Source organism: Calidris pugnax, unplaced genomic scaffold, assembly GCF_001431845.1.
Source record: "Calidris pugnax isolate Ruff unplaced genomic scaffold, ASM143184v1 scaffold26, whole genome shotgun sequence".
In the NCBI taxonomy this organism is placed as follows: domain Eukaryota; kingdom Metazoa; phylum Chordata; class Aves; order Charadriiformes; family Scolopacidae; genus Calidris; species Calidris pugnax.
This window is the reverse complement of record NW_015090765.1, coordinates 1126722-1140278: the sequence shown is the minus strand read 5'-3', so window position 1 is coordinate 1140278 and position 13557 is coordinate 1126722. Positions and strand designations below refer to the sequence as shown.

General features: G+C 41.8%; 1 protein-coding gene across 1 annotated transcript in view; it reads left to right on the top strand.

Moving 5' to 3' along the window:
• EIF4G2 (eukaryotic translation initiation factor 4 gamma, 2) overlaps positions 1-12853 on the top strand; it is a 28009-nt gene extending 15156 nt beyond the window's left edge. The window contains exons 4-24 of the mRNA XM_014966476.1: positions 1819-1883; positions 2035-2100; positions 2540-2665; positions 3044-3146; positions 4440-4571; positions 4666-4732; positions 4820-4971; positions 5404-5514; positions 6051-6134; positions 6222-6320; positions 6550-6691; positions 6783-6943; positions 7374-7487; positions 8290-8415; positions 8670-8774; positions 8873-9088; positions 9543-9801; positions 10011-10215; positions 10822-11033; positions 11155-11276; positions 11578-12853. Of these exons, the coding sequence (XP_014821962.1) occupies positions 1819-1883; positions 2035-2100; positions 2540-2665; positions 3044-3146; positions 4440-4571; positions 4666-4732; positions 4820-4971; positions 5404-5514; positions 6051-6134; positions 6222-6320; positions 6550-6691; positions 6783-6943; positions 7374-7487; positions 8290-8415; positions 8670-8774; positions 8873-9088; positions 9543-9801; positions 10011-10215; positions 10822-11033; positions 11155-11276; positions 11578-11643 (2733 nt within the window). The 3' untranslated portion in view covers positions 11644-12853. The remainder of the gene's footprint in view (positions 1-1818; positions 1884-2034; positions 2101-2539; positions 2666-3043; positions 3147-4439; positions 4572-4665; positions 4733-4819; positions 4972-5403; positions 5515-6050; positions 6135-6221; positions 6321-6549; positions 6692-6782; positions 6944-7373; positions 7488-8289; positions 8416-8669; positions 8775-8872; positions 9089-9542; positions 9802-10010; positions 10216-10821; positions 11034-11154; positions 11277-11577) is intronic.
• Positions 12854-13557: the final 704 nt, after the last annotated feature.

The window sequence follows — 13557 nt, the reverse complement described above, 5'->3', positions numbered from 1 at the left end:
GGAGGGTGGTGTGGGGCCGGGAGGGAGTGGGTACTGCTGCAGCCGCCGCTTAAAATGGCGGCGGCTCGAAGCGGCCGCCATTTTCTCGTCAGCTTCTTGTCGCTTTCTTCTTCCGCACAAAATGGCGGCTGAGGTCAGTGGCCGCTCCTCCTCTCCGCTTTGGGATCACGGCGGATGCTAAGCGGAGGGGTGGAGGAGACCGGCAGCCCTTGCTAAGCGGGGAAAGGAAGCTAAGCAGTGAGCGTTTGAGGTTAGAACCGCACGTTTGCAGCGAGGGCAATGGGGTCGGATCGCGCCGGTCCGTAGCTCTGCCTTGCGGGGAATCGGACCGGCCGCAGGATCCTCGGTCTCCAGCTGCGGTCTCTGGGGCCCCGGCTGCCCGAGAGGTTTGCCCTTGGAGCGGAGCCGCCTTGCTGCGGTCTTAGGATTTTTAGAATCCGTGTTGCTTGGGGGGGGGCGGTGAGGGAGAAGTTACTTGTTCCCAAGAGTCGATAGCGAGAGGATTGAGGGGTTTTGTTGTTTGTTTTTTTTTTTTTTAACTCCCCTGTCTCGGTTCCCCGCGGAAAGGAGAGCGAACTACCGAGCAGCAGTATTTGTCGGCAGCAGCTTAGCCTCGCCCGTGGTTCCTGCTCAGGCTCGGGCGGCGAGAGGCGCTGCTGGAGCGGGGGTGGTGATGGCGGCGGGTACCGACTCCTTCGGGGCCGCAGTTTTCCGCCGCCGGCGAAGCTCGCCTCCTCCCTTTGCAGAGAACAAAGAGCCGGCCGGGCTCCTTGGCGGCGCCTGAGCCTCAAAAACGGGCGGCGCCCGGTGGGGGGAAGGGGAGGCGGCTCGGTGCGGCCGGAGCCGCCAGCTCCATGCGGCAGGGTAGCGCCTGCCTCCTGCGGGTGGCGCCCCTCCCGCTCCCGCAGCCCTTTTGTTCGGCGGCGGCCATGTTGGGAGCCCTTCCTCGTGCCCGCGCTGCCGCGGAGGATCCGCCGGGGCGCGGGAGTAACGGCCGCCGCCTTCACCCCTTCAGGCTGCCTTCTCTTGGGCTTTCTCAGGCTGGCTTTCCGAGGAGGTGACCCCCTGCTCGGTACTGTAACGTCTCGGAGCAGATCTGTGATGGAGCCTCAAAACGCCTGTGTGGGTGGTGGTTTTTTTCACGTGCTCCCCAGGCGTTGCTGTCCCCATCATTAGCTTTCTGCTACGTGAGCAGTGCAGCGAGATTTTTCTTCCTGCTGCTGTCTGGCAAGCTAAAATTTGAGGTGGGATGGGGCGATATTTTTCTTTCCGTTTTTAAATAGCTTAGTCGGCCGTTTGAACTTGAATGTAGAATATATACCCTTTATATTAAGTGTACATTTCGTGATTTGATACTTCTCACTTTGAAACGTGATTACTTTGTCTCTTTGTCTTGCATAATTCATCATAGTTTGCAAAGCATATTAGTAAAGATTCATTTAGTCATGCCGTACTAGCAGAAAAAACCCCCTTTTTTATTTTTTCTTTTTGCAAGTGTTTTGGGGGATTTGACACGGTAAATTTGAGGGTCTTTTATTTTCTTAGTCCATGATTCCCTCATCTGTCCTCTCTCACCCCATGCCTGTAATGACTAAATTGGCCTTTCTGTGAGTATCCAGAGTATTGCATGCATCAGAGTTTTCTTACCTTTTATGAAGTTTAGTGTTTAAGAGTTTACATTTTCCAACAAACGTTTGTACTTTTAATGTAAGTTCGGTACTATGGATGCTAGTAAAACAACTATAATATGAATACTTGATTTGTCTTTCTAGGTTTTGTTTTTCCCCACCCCGTCAATTTAATTTTATTCTTTTGAAGATTCTTCGTTGTCAAGCCGCCAAAGTGGAGAGTGCGATTGCAGAAGGGGGTGCTTCTCGTTTCAGGTACTAGTGCTTTTGGTTTGTTTGGTGAATGCTTGGTGGTAGAAACTTTCCTTTGAGAAGAATTTAAATTTATGTTTATACTGAAACTGATCTGTAATTGAAAGGATTGGGATTTTGAACTCACAAAAGATTACATGGTTGTTTTTGGCAGTGCTTCTTCAGGCGGAGGAGGTGGTAGGGGTGCACCTCAGCACTATCCCAAGACTGCCAGCAACAGGTATGTCATCTTGCTCTTGGTTTGGCATGATTTTAAAGGCAGAGAATGCTTGGTTGTGAGTATTGAGTTGAAAATCTAGTATCTTTGTATTACAAGGAGTCCCTACTGAGTTCATGACAAGTTTATGTCCTCCAGTCTGTGGCAGGGTAGCATATAATCTGTTAAGAGCATGTGTTATGAGTGGCAGAAGATGCCAAGACTTCTCATGTATTTAAAGGTTTAGAGTTTAGAAAACCCAAGAGGTTTTCTTGGGTGTCCTTTTTTTTCATTGTTGTTGAATGAATCCTTTACTACGCAACAGATGTTGCAGTGTTGTTAGTGGTAAGTGCATGCTCTTAACAAAGCTAGTAACAGAATTAGCCTTAAGTAAGGCAATACTAAAAGGTTAAAGGTCAGTTCTTGAAATCAATTGTTTAACACTGGTATTAAAATTTTACAGCGAGTTCCTGGGGAAAACCCCAGGGCAAAACGCTCAGAAATGGATTCCTTCACGAAGCACTAGACGAGATGACGACTCCGCAAACGACAAAGAACGACATGATGCAATCTTCAGGAAAGTAAGAGGGTAAGTTCTCCTTTACCATTTTCTTCTGCAGTATATATCTTGAGTAAATGGGCTGGAGGAAAGGAAAGGAAAACATGGGTCTTGAGGAGTTCTGGGGAGGGGGTGGTGGATGTAGGCATGTGGTGCTCTTTGGAGGGAAGGGGGCAGAAACTGATACGCCAGTAGCAGCAAAAAAGTAATTCTTGTGAGAGGATCAGTCTTCAATAATACTTCACATTCCAAAGAGCTCTCAAAAAGAAATAGTTCAGTGGAAAATCACATTTTTCAATTTTAGTTTAATATACTTTAGAAGTAAAGGTAAACTTGGGTCTAAAATTACTTGTAGCATGCGTGTAATATCTGTAATTTGGATTTCTATTGTTCTTTATTCCTCCTTAGCATATTAAATAAGCTTACTCCTGAGAAGTTTGACAAGCTATGCCTTGAGCTCCTCAATGTGGGTGTAGAATCTAAGCTCATCCTAAAAGGGGTCATACTGCTGGTAAGCTGGCTGCATTTCTTTTAACTAAGGTTTGCTTGCATGTTAAAAAAGATGTTGGATGGTTTTGATGGGATACAGAAGTAACATGGTTAATGTGGTGCTTGATCCAAATTTAACAAATACCATTTCTGCCTTTTATGTACAAAGGACATACTGGGGAGGAAGTAGACTTAGTGCTCTAACCTTCTCTCTTAAAAGTCTCAAGAATCGCTAGACGTGGCCAGGGATTTTCTTGTTCATTTGGGTTTTTTTTATAATAAAAAGTGCTAGTTAGCAGATTTAATCCATGCATCCCCTCTTCTGTTTTCCTGATGAACAAGCGTAATGGTCTCGGAAAATATACCACAGGTGACTTCTTGGTACCCTGATTTAACTATGTCACTTTGTTCTATCTGAGATCAGATTTGCCATACTAACTTTCATGTTATGATGATAAACTTAGAATTTTTGCCATTTGTTGGCCAAGGATTATAGGAGCTCTTTGGTAGCACAGAACTGCTTGGCAAAAAAAGACCTGAGGGTATTGGTCAGCAGCTGGCTGAATAGTAGCCAGCAGTGTGCCCAGGTAGCTAAGAAGACCAACAGCATCCTGGCCTCTATTGGGAACAGTGTGGCCAGCAGGGATATTCAAGATGTACTCGGCACTGGTGAGGCACCATCTTGAATGCAGTGTTCAGTTTTGGGCCCCTTGCTACAACAAAGTAATTGTGGTGCTGGAGATGTACTCAGCACTGGTGAGGCCCCATCTTGAATGCAATGTTCAGTTTTGGGCCCCTTGCTACAAGAAAGTAATTGAGGTGCTGGAGGGTGTCCAGAAAAGGGTAATGAAGCTGGTTGAGGGGTCTGCAGAACAAATCTTATGAAGGAACTGGGATTGTTCAGCCTGGAGAGACCTTATGGCTCTCTGTAAGTGTCTGAAGGGAGGTTGTAGTGAGGTGGCTGTATCGCCGTCACTGGAGGTATTTAAAAGATGAGTAGCCATAGTGCTTAGGGACGTGGTTTAGTGGTGGTTTTGGTAGTGTTTTAGCTTAATGGTTGGACTCAAATCTTAAAGGTCTGTTCCAACTCAGACAATTCTATAATTCCATAAAATAGCTTTTTTCTTTTGCTTCAGTATTAAGACTAGTGCTAAAACAAAGTACATTATTTCTGTATGTTTGCTGAAATAGTGGAATAAGTTAGATGTTCCTAGATTACATAGAGTGGTAACTCTCCAGTGTGTATGTTAAAGCTGGCGTTGATAATTACGAGTGCATCCTGCTACATGCCACCTTACTCTATAAATTTATTTAGATCGTAGACAAAGCCCTTGAAGAGCCCAAGTATAGCTCGCTGTACGCTCAACTATGTCTGCGACTGGCAGAAGATGCACCCAACTTTGATGGCCCATCAGCAGAGAGTCATCCAGGACAGAAGCAAAGCACAGTGAGTATATCTCTTGATATGGAATGTAAATTTTGCTAGTATGTATAGTTGCACTGATTAGCTTTAATTGTTTTCTTTCTTCTTTTTTTCTTAGACATTCAGACGCCTCTTAATATCTAAACTTCAAGATGAATTTGAAAACCGAACCAGAAATGTTGATAGTAAGCTTTAAAACCACTTTAATACACAATTTATTTGTCTTGTCTATCCACAGCCTTGTTAAACAGGCTTCTTTTTTTTTTTTTCAGTCTATGATAAGCATGATGGTCCCCTCCTCCCTGAGGAGGAGGAACAGAGAGCCATTGCCAAGATCAAGATGCTGGGGAACATCAAATTCATTGGAGAACTTGGCAAGCTTGATCTTATTCATGAATCTATCCTTCATAAGTGCGTCAAAACAGTGAGTATTCAGATTGGGTTGGGGCTAAGAGCAAAATAGGACTTCTAAACTGAAAAATGAAAATGTGTTTGCTGCTTTGGGAATCTGGGACCATAATTGCCAGAAAAATGTTTCCTGTCAATTATCTACCCTCCACTGTTTATAATAAACAGTCTTCTGGTGTGGTTAGAAAGTAAAATCAGCTTTGTTCAAAGCCATGGGAATTGTCTCCAAATAAAGATCTGGTTTAGCAGAAGTACCACAGGTACTTCAAAGTACATATGCTTATGAGTAATAAGTAGTTCAATTAGCAATTCTTAAAACCTAATTTTCAAGTCCATTTGTCTTCAGAACAAGATGAAATGTTTCTGTGTGTCCCTGTGTACAAAGTTGTTACTTACTAATTGTCATTTATAGTATGTTGAAGTGCCTAATTCCCGTTTAATATTTCAGCTTTTGGAAAAGAAGAAGAGAGTCCAACTCAAAGATATGGGGGAGGATTTGGAGTGCCTCTGTCAGATAATGAGGACAGTGGGACCTAGATTAGACCATGCAAAAGCCAAGGTATGTGAGTATCCACTGCAGTCATTGAGCTAGTTAAATTCTATGGCCAAGACTTTCTAGTTGTCTGAACCTTCTGTATTTGGTGTTCTGTTCTATTCCTAAGTACCGTGGTGTGGCTATCAGAGAACAATGGTTTTAAATGTCTTTGCAGAATGCAGTTAGGGTCATTAGCAAGTCATAGAGAATATTGTTTCTCTAAATGCTGCTTGAAAAGTTGTGGTGAGGAACTGTTCTGTATACAACTTGGTGATGTGACAGATAATTTTTGGACACTGACAGGTTCTGAATGTAAACTTGAAATGGTGTCATAGTAATGAGAATTTTGCCAGGGTTTTCTCTCTGTCTCAGCTAAGATGCTGTGATGTATTAGCTTTCCTTAAGCTCTGCTGCCATCAAGGAGTTTGAGGTGACAGGAAGGGGCAGTCAGTTCTATTACGTGATCTTTGATGTCCTGAACGCAGTCACCTTTCCTGAAATGACTCTCAAGACACTGATAGAATTAGCCCTCACTTTCACTATCCTTTTTGTTCCCCCAGTCCTTAATGGATCAGTACTTTGCCCGTATGCGCTCCTTGATGTCAAGTAAGGAATTGCCAGCAAGGATTCGTTTCCTGCTGCAGGTATGAAGATAAAATGGCTCACCGCTTCCTTTTTCTTGCAAAGTTGTCTTGAATGTTTTCCTAATTAATAATTCCTTATGTTCCAAGGATACTGTGGAGTTGAGAGAACACAACTGGGTTCCTCGCAAAGCTTTTCTTGACAATGGACCAAAGACTATCAATCAAATCCGTCAAGATGCAGTAAAAGTAAGTGTTGCATGTAAAGTCTGTGCTTGGCTTTGGTTTAAGTGTGTGACGTGAATCCTCACGCTCTTTACCCCATGTCACAAAACTTACACTCTGCACTTATGAGTAGTTACAGTGTGACAGTAGGGGGTTACAAGTTAAAATCTGATGGACTTCATAGTTCAGGGCTAGAAGCTTTCTTGGGGACTATTATTCCAAACTGATCAAAATTATAATTGTTGTTTTAAAGGATCTGGGAGTTTTTATTCCTGCTCCTATGTCTCAAGGGATGAGAAGCGACTTCTTTCTGGAGGGACCCTTTATGCCACCCAGGATGAAACTTGACAGGGACCCACTCGGAGGGCTTGCTGATATGTTTGGACAAATGCCAGGTACACAGAAACTGCAAGGATGATGTGATGACTGTAGCTGTACTGCATCAAAAAACAACTGAAACTATATTTTGTCATTTTAATAATCCAGGTAGCGGAATTGGTACTGGTCCAGGGGTTATTCAGGATAGATTTTCACCCACCATGGGACGCCATCGTTCAAACCAACTTTTCAATGGCCATGGGGGTCACCTCATGCCTTCTGCTCAATCCCAGTTTGGAGAACTAGGCAAATCTTTTCTGAAAAGTCAGGTAAGGAAGATGTTGTTGGTAGAGTGACTTCAGCATGTTTAGAAGCTCTTCTCCAGATGCGTATGTTATGGATTATAGTCCATTTATGTTAAAAGACTTTCTCAGATCTGATTCTGATAAGAACTGATGCTCAGCTGATACAAAAATTCTAAACCACTTCTTAAATTGTGCAAGAGATGCAAGGAATACACTTTTTTTTACTGCAAGAAAAGGTGCATGTGGCTTTGGTGGGTCAGAATGGTGTGTTATATTTAAAAGATAGCCCTGTTTTTAGGGATAGATGCTACTCTCCCACCACCCCTGCTCCTTCTTTCTCCCTTCTTGGCAAATAGGATCTTTGTTCCTCTGGTCCCTCTGGTACTACTTACCATATGATGTACGCCACTCCATCATCTGCACTTCTTTCTCTATATCTCCCTTTCTGAAATAGGGGCAAAGCCAGCTCTACCATAACCAGAATCAGGGACTCTTATCCCAGCAACAAGGACAGTCGAAGGATATGCCACCTCGGTTTTCTAAGAAAGGACAGCTTAATGCAGATGAGGTACATTACATGCCTACATTACTTAAAGCCTATTCTCAATATTGCCCAATGATTATAGCAAGACGCGTTATTATGAGGACTAATGCTGGAACTCTTTCTCCTCCTCCTCCTTCTCCTCCTCCTCCTCCTCCTCCTTTGTCCCTTCCTCTTTCACCTTACCCCTCACTTTCCTTAGGGTATCCAGCGTCCTATGAGCAAGACTGAGATATGAGGGCAATTTCTTGGGGTGTCTCTTCCCCACACCTCCCCAAGAACACTACTCTGACATCAGTTCCCATGCATCGTATTGATTACAATACATTTAATGAAAAACTTCAGAAAATCCTGAACTTTAGAAACCCTGAAGTGCTGAACCAGGCTAAATTTTTATTTTACTTTTTTTTAAAGAACTGGCTAATAGGCAAAATATCAAACGCAAAGTAAAATGGCGTTGTTGTTTTGAGTGTTAACCAGGCTTGTATCCTGATTTCTGAGCAATTAGTAGAGTTTTATCTTGGCTGTAAAATACGTGAGCAAACATGCATAGTATCTTCTTGGGTCTCTAACATACTGCATCTAAAAGGAGCAATTCCAGATCTTGATACCAATGGCACTAAATACCAGTAACTCGTAGCAAGTTGTGATTCATTGAGTCATGCTTTTGGGGGAATTTCAGTACACATGTGGCTTAATCTATATTTGAGTGTTAACATTGTAAAAATGGGAAACTTACGCTTCAGTGGGATCAGTTGGTGTGAGTGCATGGCTGTGTGTTTTCGGTCAGAATACTTGAAACAGTTTTTTCTGACTTGTCTGTCTGCAGATTAGCCTGAGACCTGCTCAGTCTTTTCTAATGAACAAAAATCAAGTGCCAAAGCTTCAGCCTCAGATAACTATGATTCCTCCCAGTGCTCAACCACCACGCACTCAAACACCACCTTTGGGACAGGTAAAGATAAAAATTAAAAATATATTGTTGGTTGTACTTAATTTTTTTTTGTGTGTGCATGTAAAACTTAAAGCAGTTTTTAATAAGGGAAGGAAGAGAGGTCTTTCATTGCACAGAGAAGGATATATGAAAATAATATATGAAAACCTAATTTGGCTTTCATCTGCCTTTGTACAAATTTAGTGTTCTTAAATATGATACCAATGTATGTATATGTACTGCAAAGTAAAAAATTCCGGTACTGTCTTTTTCAGCCTCCTCAACTTGGTCTTAAAACAAATCCACCACTGATACAAGAAAAGCCTGCAAAGACCACCAAGAAACCACCTCCTTCTAAGGAAGAGCTACTTAAACAAACTGTAAGTTAAGCATGCAGTGGTGCTTCTTGAAGCCTGGCACATGCTCTTTCTTTACAAATGAACATTTGTTTAACTATGGATAATTCTTTTTCATCTAGGAAGCTGTTGTGACTGAGTATCTGAACAATGGAAATGCTAATGATGCTGTCAATACTGTGAGAGAAATGAGAGCTCCAAAACACTTCATTCCTGAGATGTTGAGCAAAGTAATCATTCAATCCCTAGATCGATCAGATGAAGACAAAGAGAAAGCAAGTACTTTGATCAGCTTGCTCAAGCAGGAGGGAATAGCCACAAGTGACAACTTCATGCAGGTACTGGGATCTAATAGCCTTACAGTCCTTGTTGCTTGGCTGTTAGTGATGTTTAGACTCCATAAAGGCAGTACATGATTTTTTTTTAAGTCTTGTTGATCTGAGGAGGCAAAAATAACACAGAAATCTCTGAAGGGCATAGGAAGTGATGAAAGGAAAAATGTAGGTATGGGATTTCAATGACTAGAAATAGGGAATCTCTAGGCAAGTGATTCCCTGCAGAAATATGAGGCTCCTGTGTAGCAGGAGTATTACTGTGCACAACAACAAAACTGAAGGGCATAGGAAGTGATGAAAGGAAAAAATGTAGGTACAGGATTTCAGTGACTGGAGATAGGGAATCTCTAGGCAAGTGAATCACTGCAGAAATATGAGGCTCCTGCGTAGTAAGAGTATTACTGTGCACAACAACAGAATGACTTCAGAATTTTGACTTGTGTTTACTGTTTTTTAGGCGTTCCTGAATGTGTTGGACCAGTGCCCCAAACTGGAGGTAGACATCCCACTGGTGAAATCCTACTTAGCGCAGTTTGCAGCCCGGGCCATTATTTCAGAACTGGTGAGCATTTCCGAGCTGGCTCAACCGCTGGAAAGTGGCACCCATTTCCCTCTCTTCCTGCTCTGCCTTCAACAGTTAGCTAAGTTGCAAGATCGTGAATGGCTAACAGAATTGTTCCAACAAAGCAAAGTGAATATGCAGAAAATGTTACCAGGTAAGAGTTGTGACATAGCTCTTAACAACACCTTGTGTTAGAATGTGTAAAGCATTTTTTCCTTAGTTTTTTACACCAGAGTAAAATAACATACAGTTAATGCAGTCAACTGTCATGTTTCTTAAGAGGTGGTTAGACCCATGAACCATTGATAGCAGGTTTTGATTAGCACCAGCACTTAAGAGTGTCTTTTCTTGTTTACTTGTTAGAAATTGACCAGAACAAGGACCGCATGCTGGAGATCTTGGAAGGGAAGGGGCTTAGCTTCTTGTTCCCACTTCTGAAACTGGAGAAGGAACTGCTAAAGCAAATTAAATCGGATCCATCCCCTCAAGCCATCTATAAGTGGATTAAAGATAACATTTCACCCAAACTTCATGTAGATAAGGGATTTGTGAATATATTGATGACCAGGTGAGATGCCATTTTGATGTAGTTAGGCACGTTTCGTTAAGCTGCTAATAAGTCACTAATTCTGTAAAGGCTGATGTGTAGTTCTGCAGGAAAAGATGCATTACACAGGGAGATAAACTGTTCTGAGGGGATGTCCCCTGTATTACATATCCATTATATTTGAGAAGAAAAGCAAGTCTGCAGGCTTGCATCAGTGGGAAGTGTTACTTCTGTGTGAGAGTATATTTGAGAAGAAAAGCAAGTCTGCAGGCCTGCATCAGTGGGAAGTGTGAGAAGTCTAGACCTGTGTATTATTTTTCTAAAGTGTTTCAGAGCCATAACAGAAGGAAAAATTAGGATTTTTGTGGTGCGTGGTCAATCACAATGCTAATCTACTGTGCATTCACCTAACTGCTGATACAAACAGGAGGGCATTTTTAGTAGCAAAATGGAATTTGCAGAGTGTACTGGTCTTTCTGTTACAGAAAGTGAAATGTAGCCGGCATTTTTAGTAGCAAAATGGAATTTGCAGTGTACTGGTTTTACTGTTACAGAATGTAAGATCTAGCTGCTTAGCAAGTCTTCAGAACTCACGTTTGTTTGTTTGTTGGGTTTTTTTTTGTCCAGTTTCTTGCAGTATATTTCTAGTGAAGTAAACCCACCCAGTGACGAATCGGATTCTTCGTCTGCTCCATCTAAAGAGCAGCTGGAGCAGGAAAAACAACTGCTTCTTTCCTTCAAGCCGGTAATGCAGAAGTTCCTCCATGACCATGTTGATCTGCAAGTGAGTGCTTTATATGCACTCCAGGTGCACTGCTACAACAATAACTTCCCAAAAGGTATGTGCATCAAGGTACTCTCCAAAATATGGCTGCATTTGGCTTTCAGGCTTGTCAGTACATTTCTTAAATAAACTGTTGTGAAGGTTATAAAGCTAAGGGAGTCAATTTATTCCTGCAGGCATGTTACTGCGCTTCTTTGTGCATTTCTATGACATGGAGATCATCGAAGAAGAAGCCTTCCTGGCATGGAAAGAAGACATTACTCAAGAGTTTCCAGGGAAAGGCAAAGCTTTATTCCAGGTAAACTTGCTAACGTTAGAGATTTGTCTTTGTGATCTCTGCTGCACTGGAGTGTGTGAGAACACTTACAAAAACAGGGTTTATGACTGGTTAGTTTCTAGAAACTTTATGCAGTATTTCACTGGGAAGGAGTAAGGCAAGATGAAGGAAATCTCTTTTCTTCACTGGAGACCTACCTGTAGTGCAAAGTGTGGCTGAAAGATTTTTCAGATGAATTGGGGACAAAAAAGAGAGTATTCTGTAGAAGTATATAGTGGGGAAATAATACCTACTGCCTTAAACCAATGTTATGTAACTGCAGGTAAACCAGTGGCTAACCTGGCTGGAAACTGCTGAAGAAGAAGAATCTGAAGAAGAAGCTGACTAAAGAACCAGCCAAAGCCTTAAATTGTGCAAACATACTGTTGCTATGATGTAACTGCATTTGACCTAACCACTGCGAAAATTCATTCCGCTGTAATGTTTCACAATATTTAAAGCAGAAGGATGTCAATAGGATATCCTCTGCAAAAGGTTTTTGTAGTATGTCTTAATAGTCTACAATAAAAATATTTTAGAGTATCCTTAATGTTTAGGTAACAGTGTATTAGCAGCATGCAATAATTACATCATAAGTTCTCGAGCAGAAGCAGTCTGTTGCAAGGATCTTCTTTGCTGCCAGTTATCATAGGCTGTTTTTTAAGTTAGAAAACTGAATAGCAACACTGAATACTGTAGAAATGCACTTTGCTCAGTGTAATACTTGAGTTGTTGCAATATTTGATTATCCATTTGGTTGTTACAGAGAATCCTTAACTGTAATCGATGGTTGTTGCCGTAATAGTATATTGCCTGTATTTCTACCTCTAGTAATGGGCTTTATGTGCTAGGTTTTAATATCCTTGAGCCTGGGCAAGTGCACAAGTCTTTTTAAAAGAAACAGTTTACTTGCACAAAAAACTGATCAGCTGAAGAGATGGTTTAATGCCCTTTGGAAGAGGTTTTTGTGGGTGTGAAACATGACATGGTGAGAAATTTGAATTGGTCCCTCTATTATAGTACTGAAATTAAGTCTACTTAATTTATCAAGACATGTTCATGCCCTGATTTTATATACTTGTATCTATCAATAAACATTGTGATACTTGACTTGTTTCTGAATGTTTCCCAGTAGAAAAGCTTTGACTGACAACTAGGTTGCTTATGGAAGGAAACATCAGTGGGAGTTGATTTAGACTGGTACCATCTTGAGATTCTTTTTATAATAATTGTCTTAACATGGAAATTAATGCTAAATAAGGTCACAGACAAGATTAGACACTACAAAGGAGGAAAATTGAGAAATTCTGCTGAAGAAATGGTGGGAGTTTGCCTTGTGGTCCAATGTATGCTTTATCAGTATGTGCTTTTTAACTTACTAATGCTTTGAACTTTCTCCAGGTCACACGCATGTTTTTAATGAAGTGGCACTGACTATTAGCTGCCTGTTTCTCAAATCAATTTGGAAAAAAAAACACCAAACCAGAAAAGTTCAATTATGTTGCATTGTACAGGCTTGAAATGTCATCTATTAAATACAGAGGATACCTTGCTTCTTAGAACCTTGTCCCTAGTGCAATTCTTTTTTTCCTCATTGATACTCAGACTTAACTGTGGAAAGGTGGTGGTGGTGACGTGCTTCTAAAGGCAAACCAGTAGTGGCTGCTTGACTGAAGGTTGGTTTGGCCAGTGCTGGAAGGGCTTTAGACAACCTACTGTCTTGTGCATTGTGGGAGATGGAAAAGTACAGTCCGAGAGAACTACTAGACACCATAAAATGGCTTGTTTTAAGGGGAGGGATGGTTGGCAGTAAGGTACCTTAAAGTGCTGTGGCTGAAGGAGTGGGTTTGCTGCTCTTGTTTTGCTGGTGGTTTGCTATGAAAGGCAGCTCCCTAACTTACAGTTAAAAGTAGTGGCCTCTTGCAGACTTGGAAGTGTGATGCCCTCAGTTTTCTGCAGGTGCCTCAGTAATTTACTGTACAACGTGCAGCCTGGTAGGTACTGTGCTTATGGAAACCAAACGCCATTCATAAAAGGTATTTAATTTCTGGAATTGCTAACAGAAATTCCATTTCCCTTAACACCATCTCTGCATTTTAGAAATGTGGCTTATGTAGCAGTTATAACTTCTGTGTAACAGTGGTGAGCAGAGACATCATAGGCTCACCAAAAAATTTCATTATTGGTATCTTCTTCCCAGTCATGTTATAGAGGAATCTTCAATTTATGGAATTTCTTTCTTAGCTGTAGAGTAACACCACCA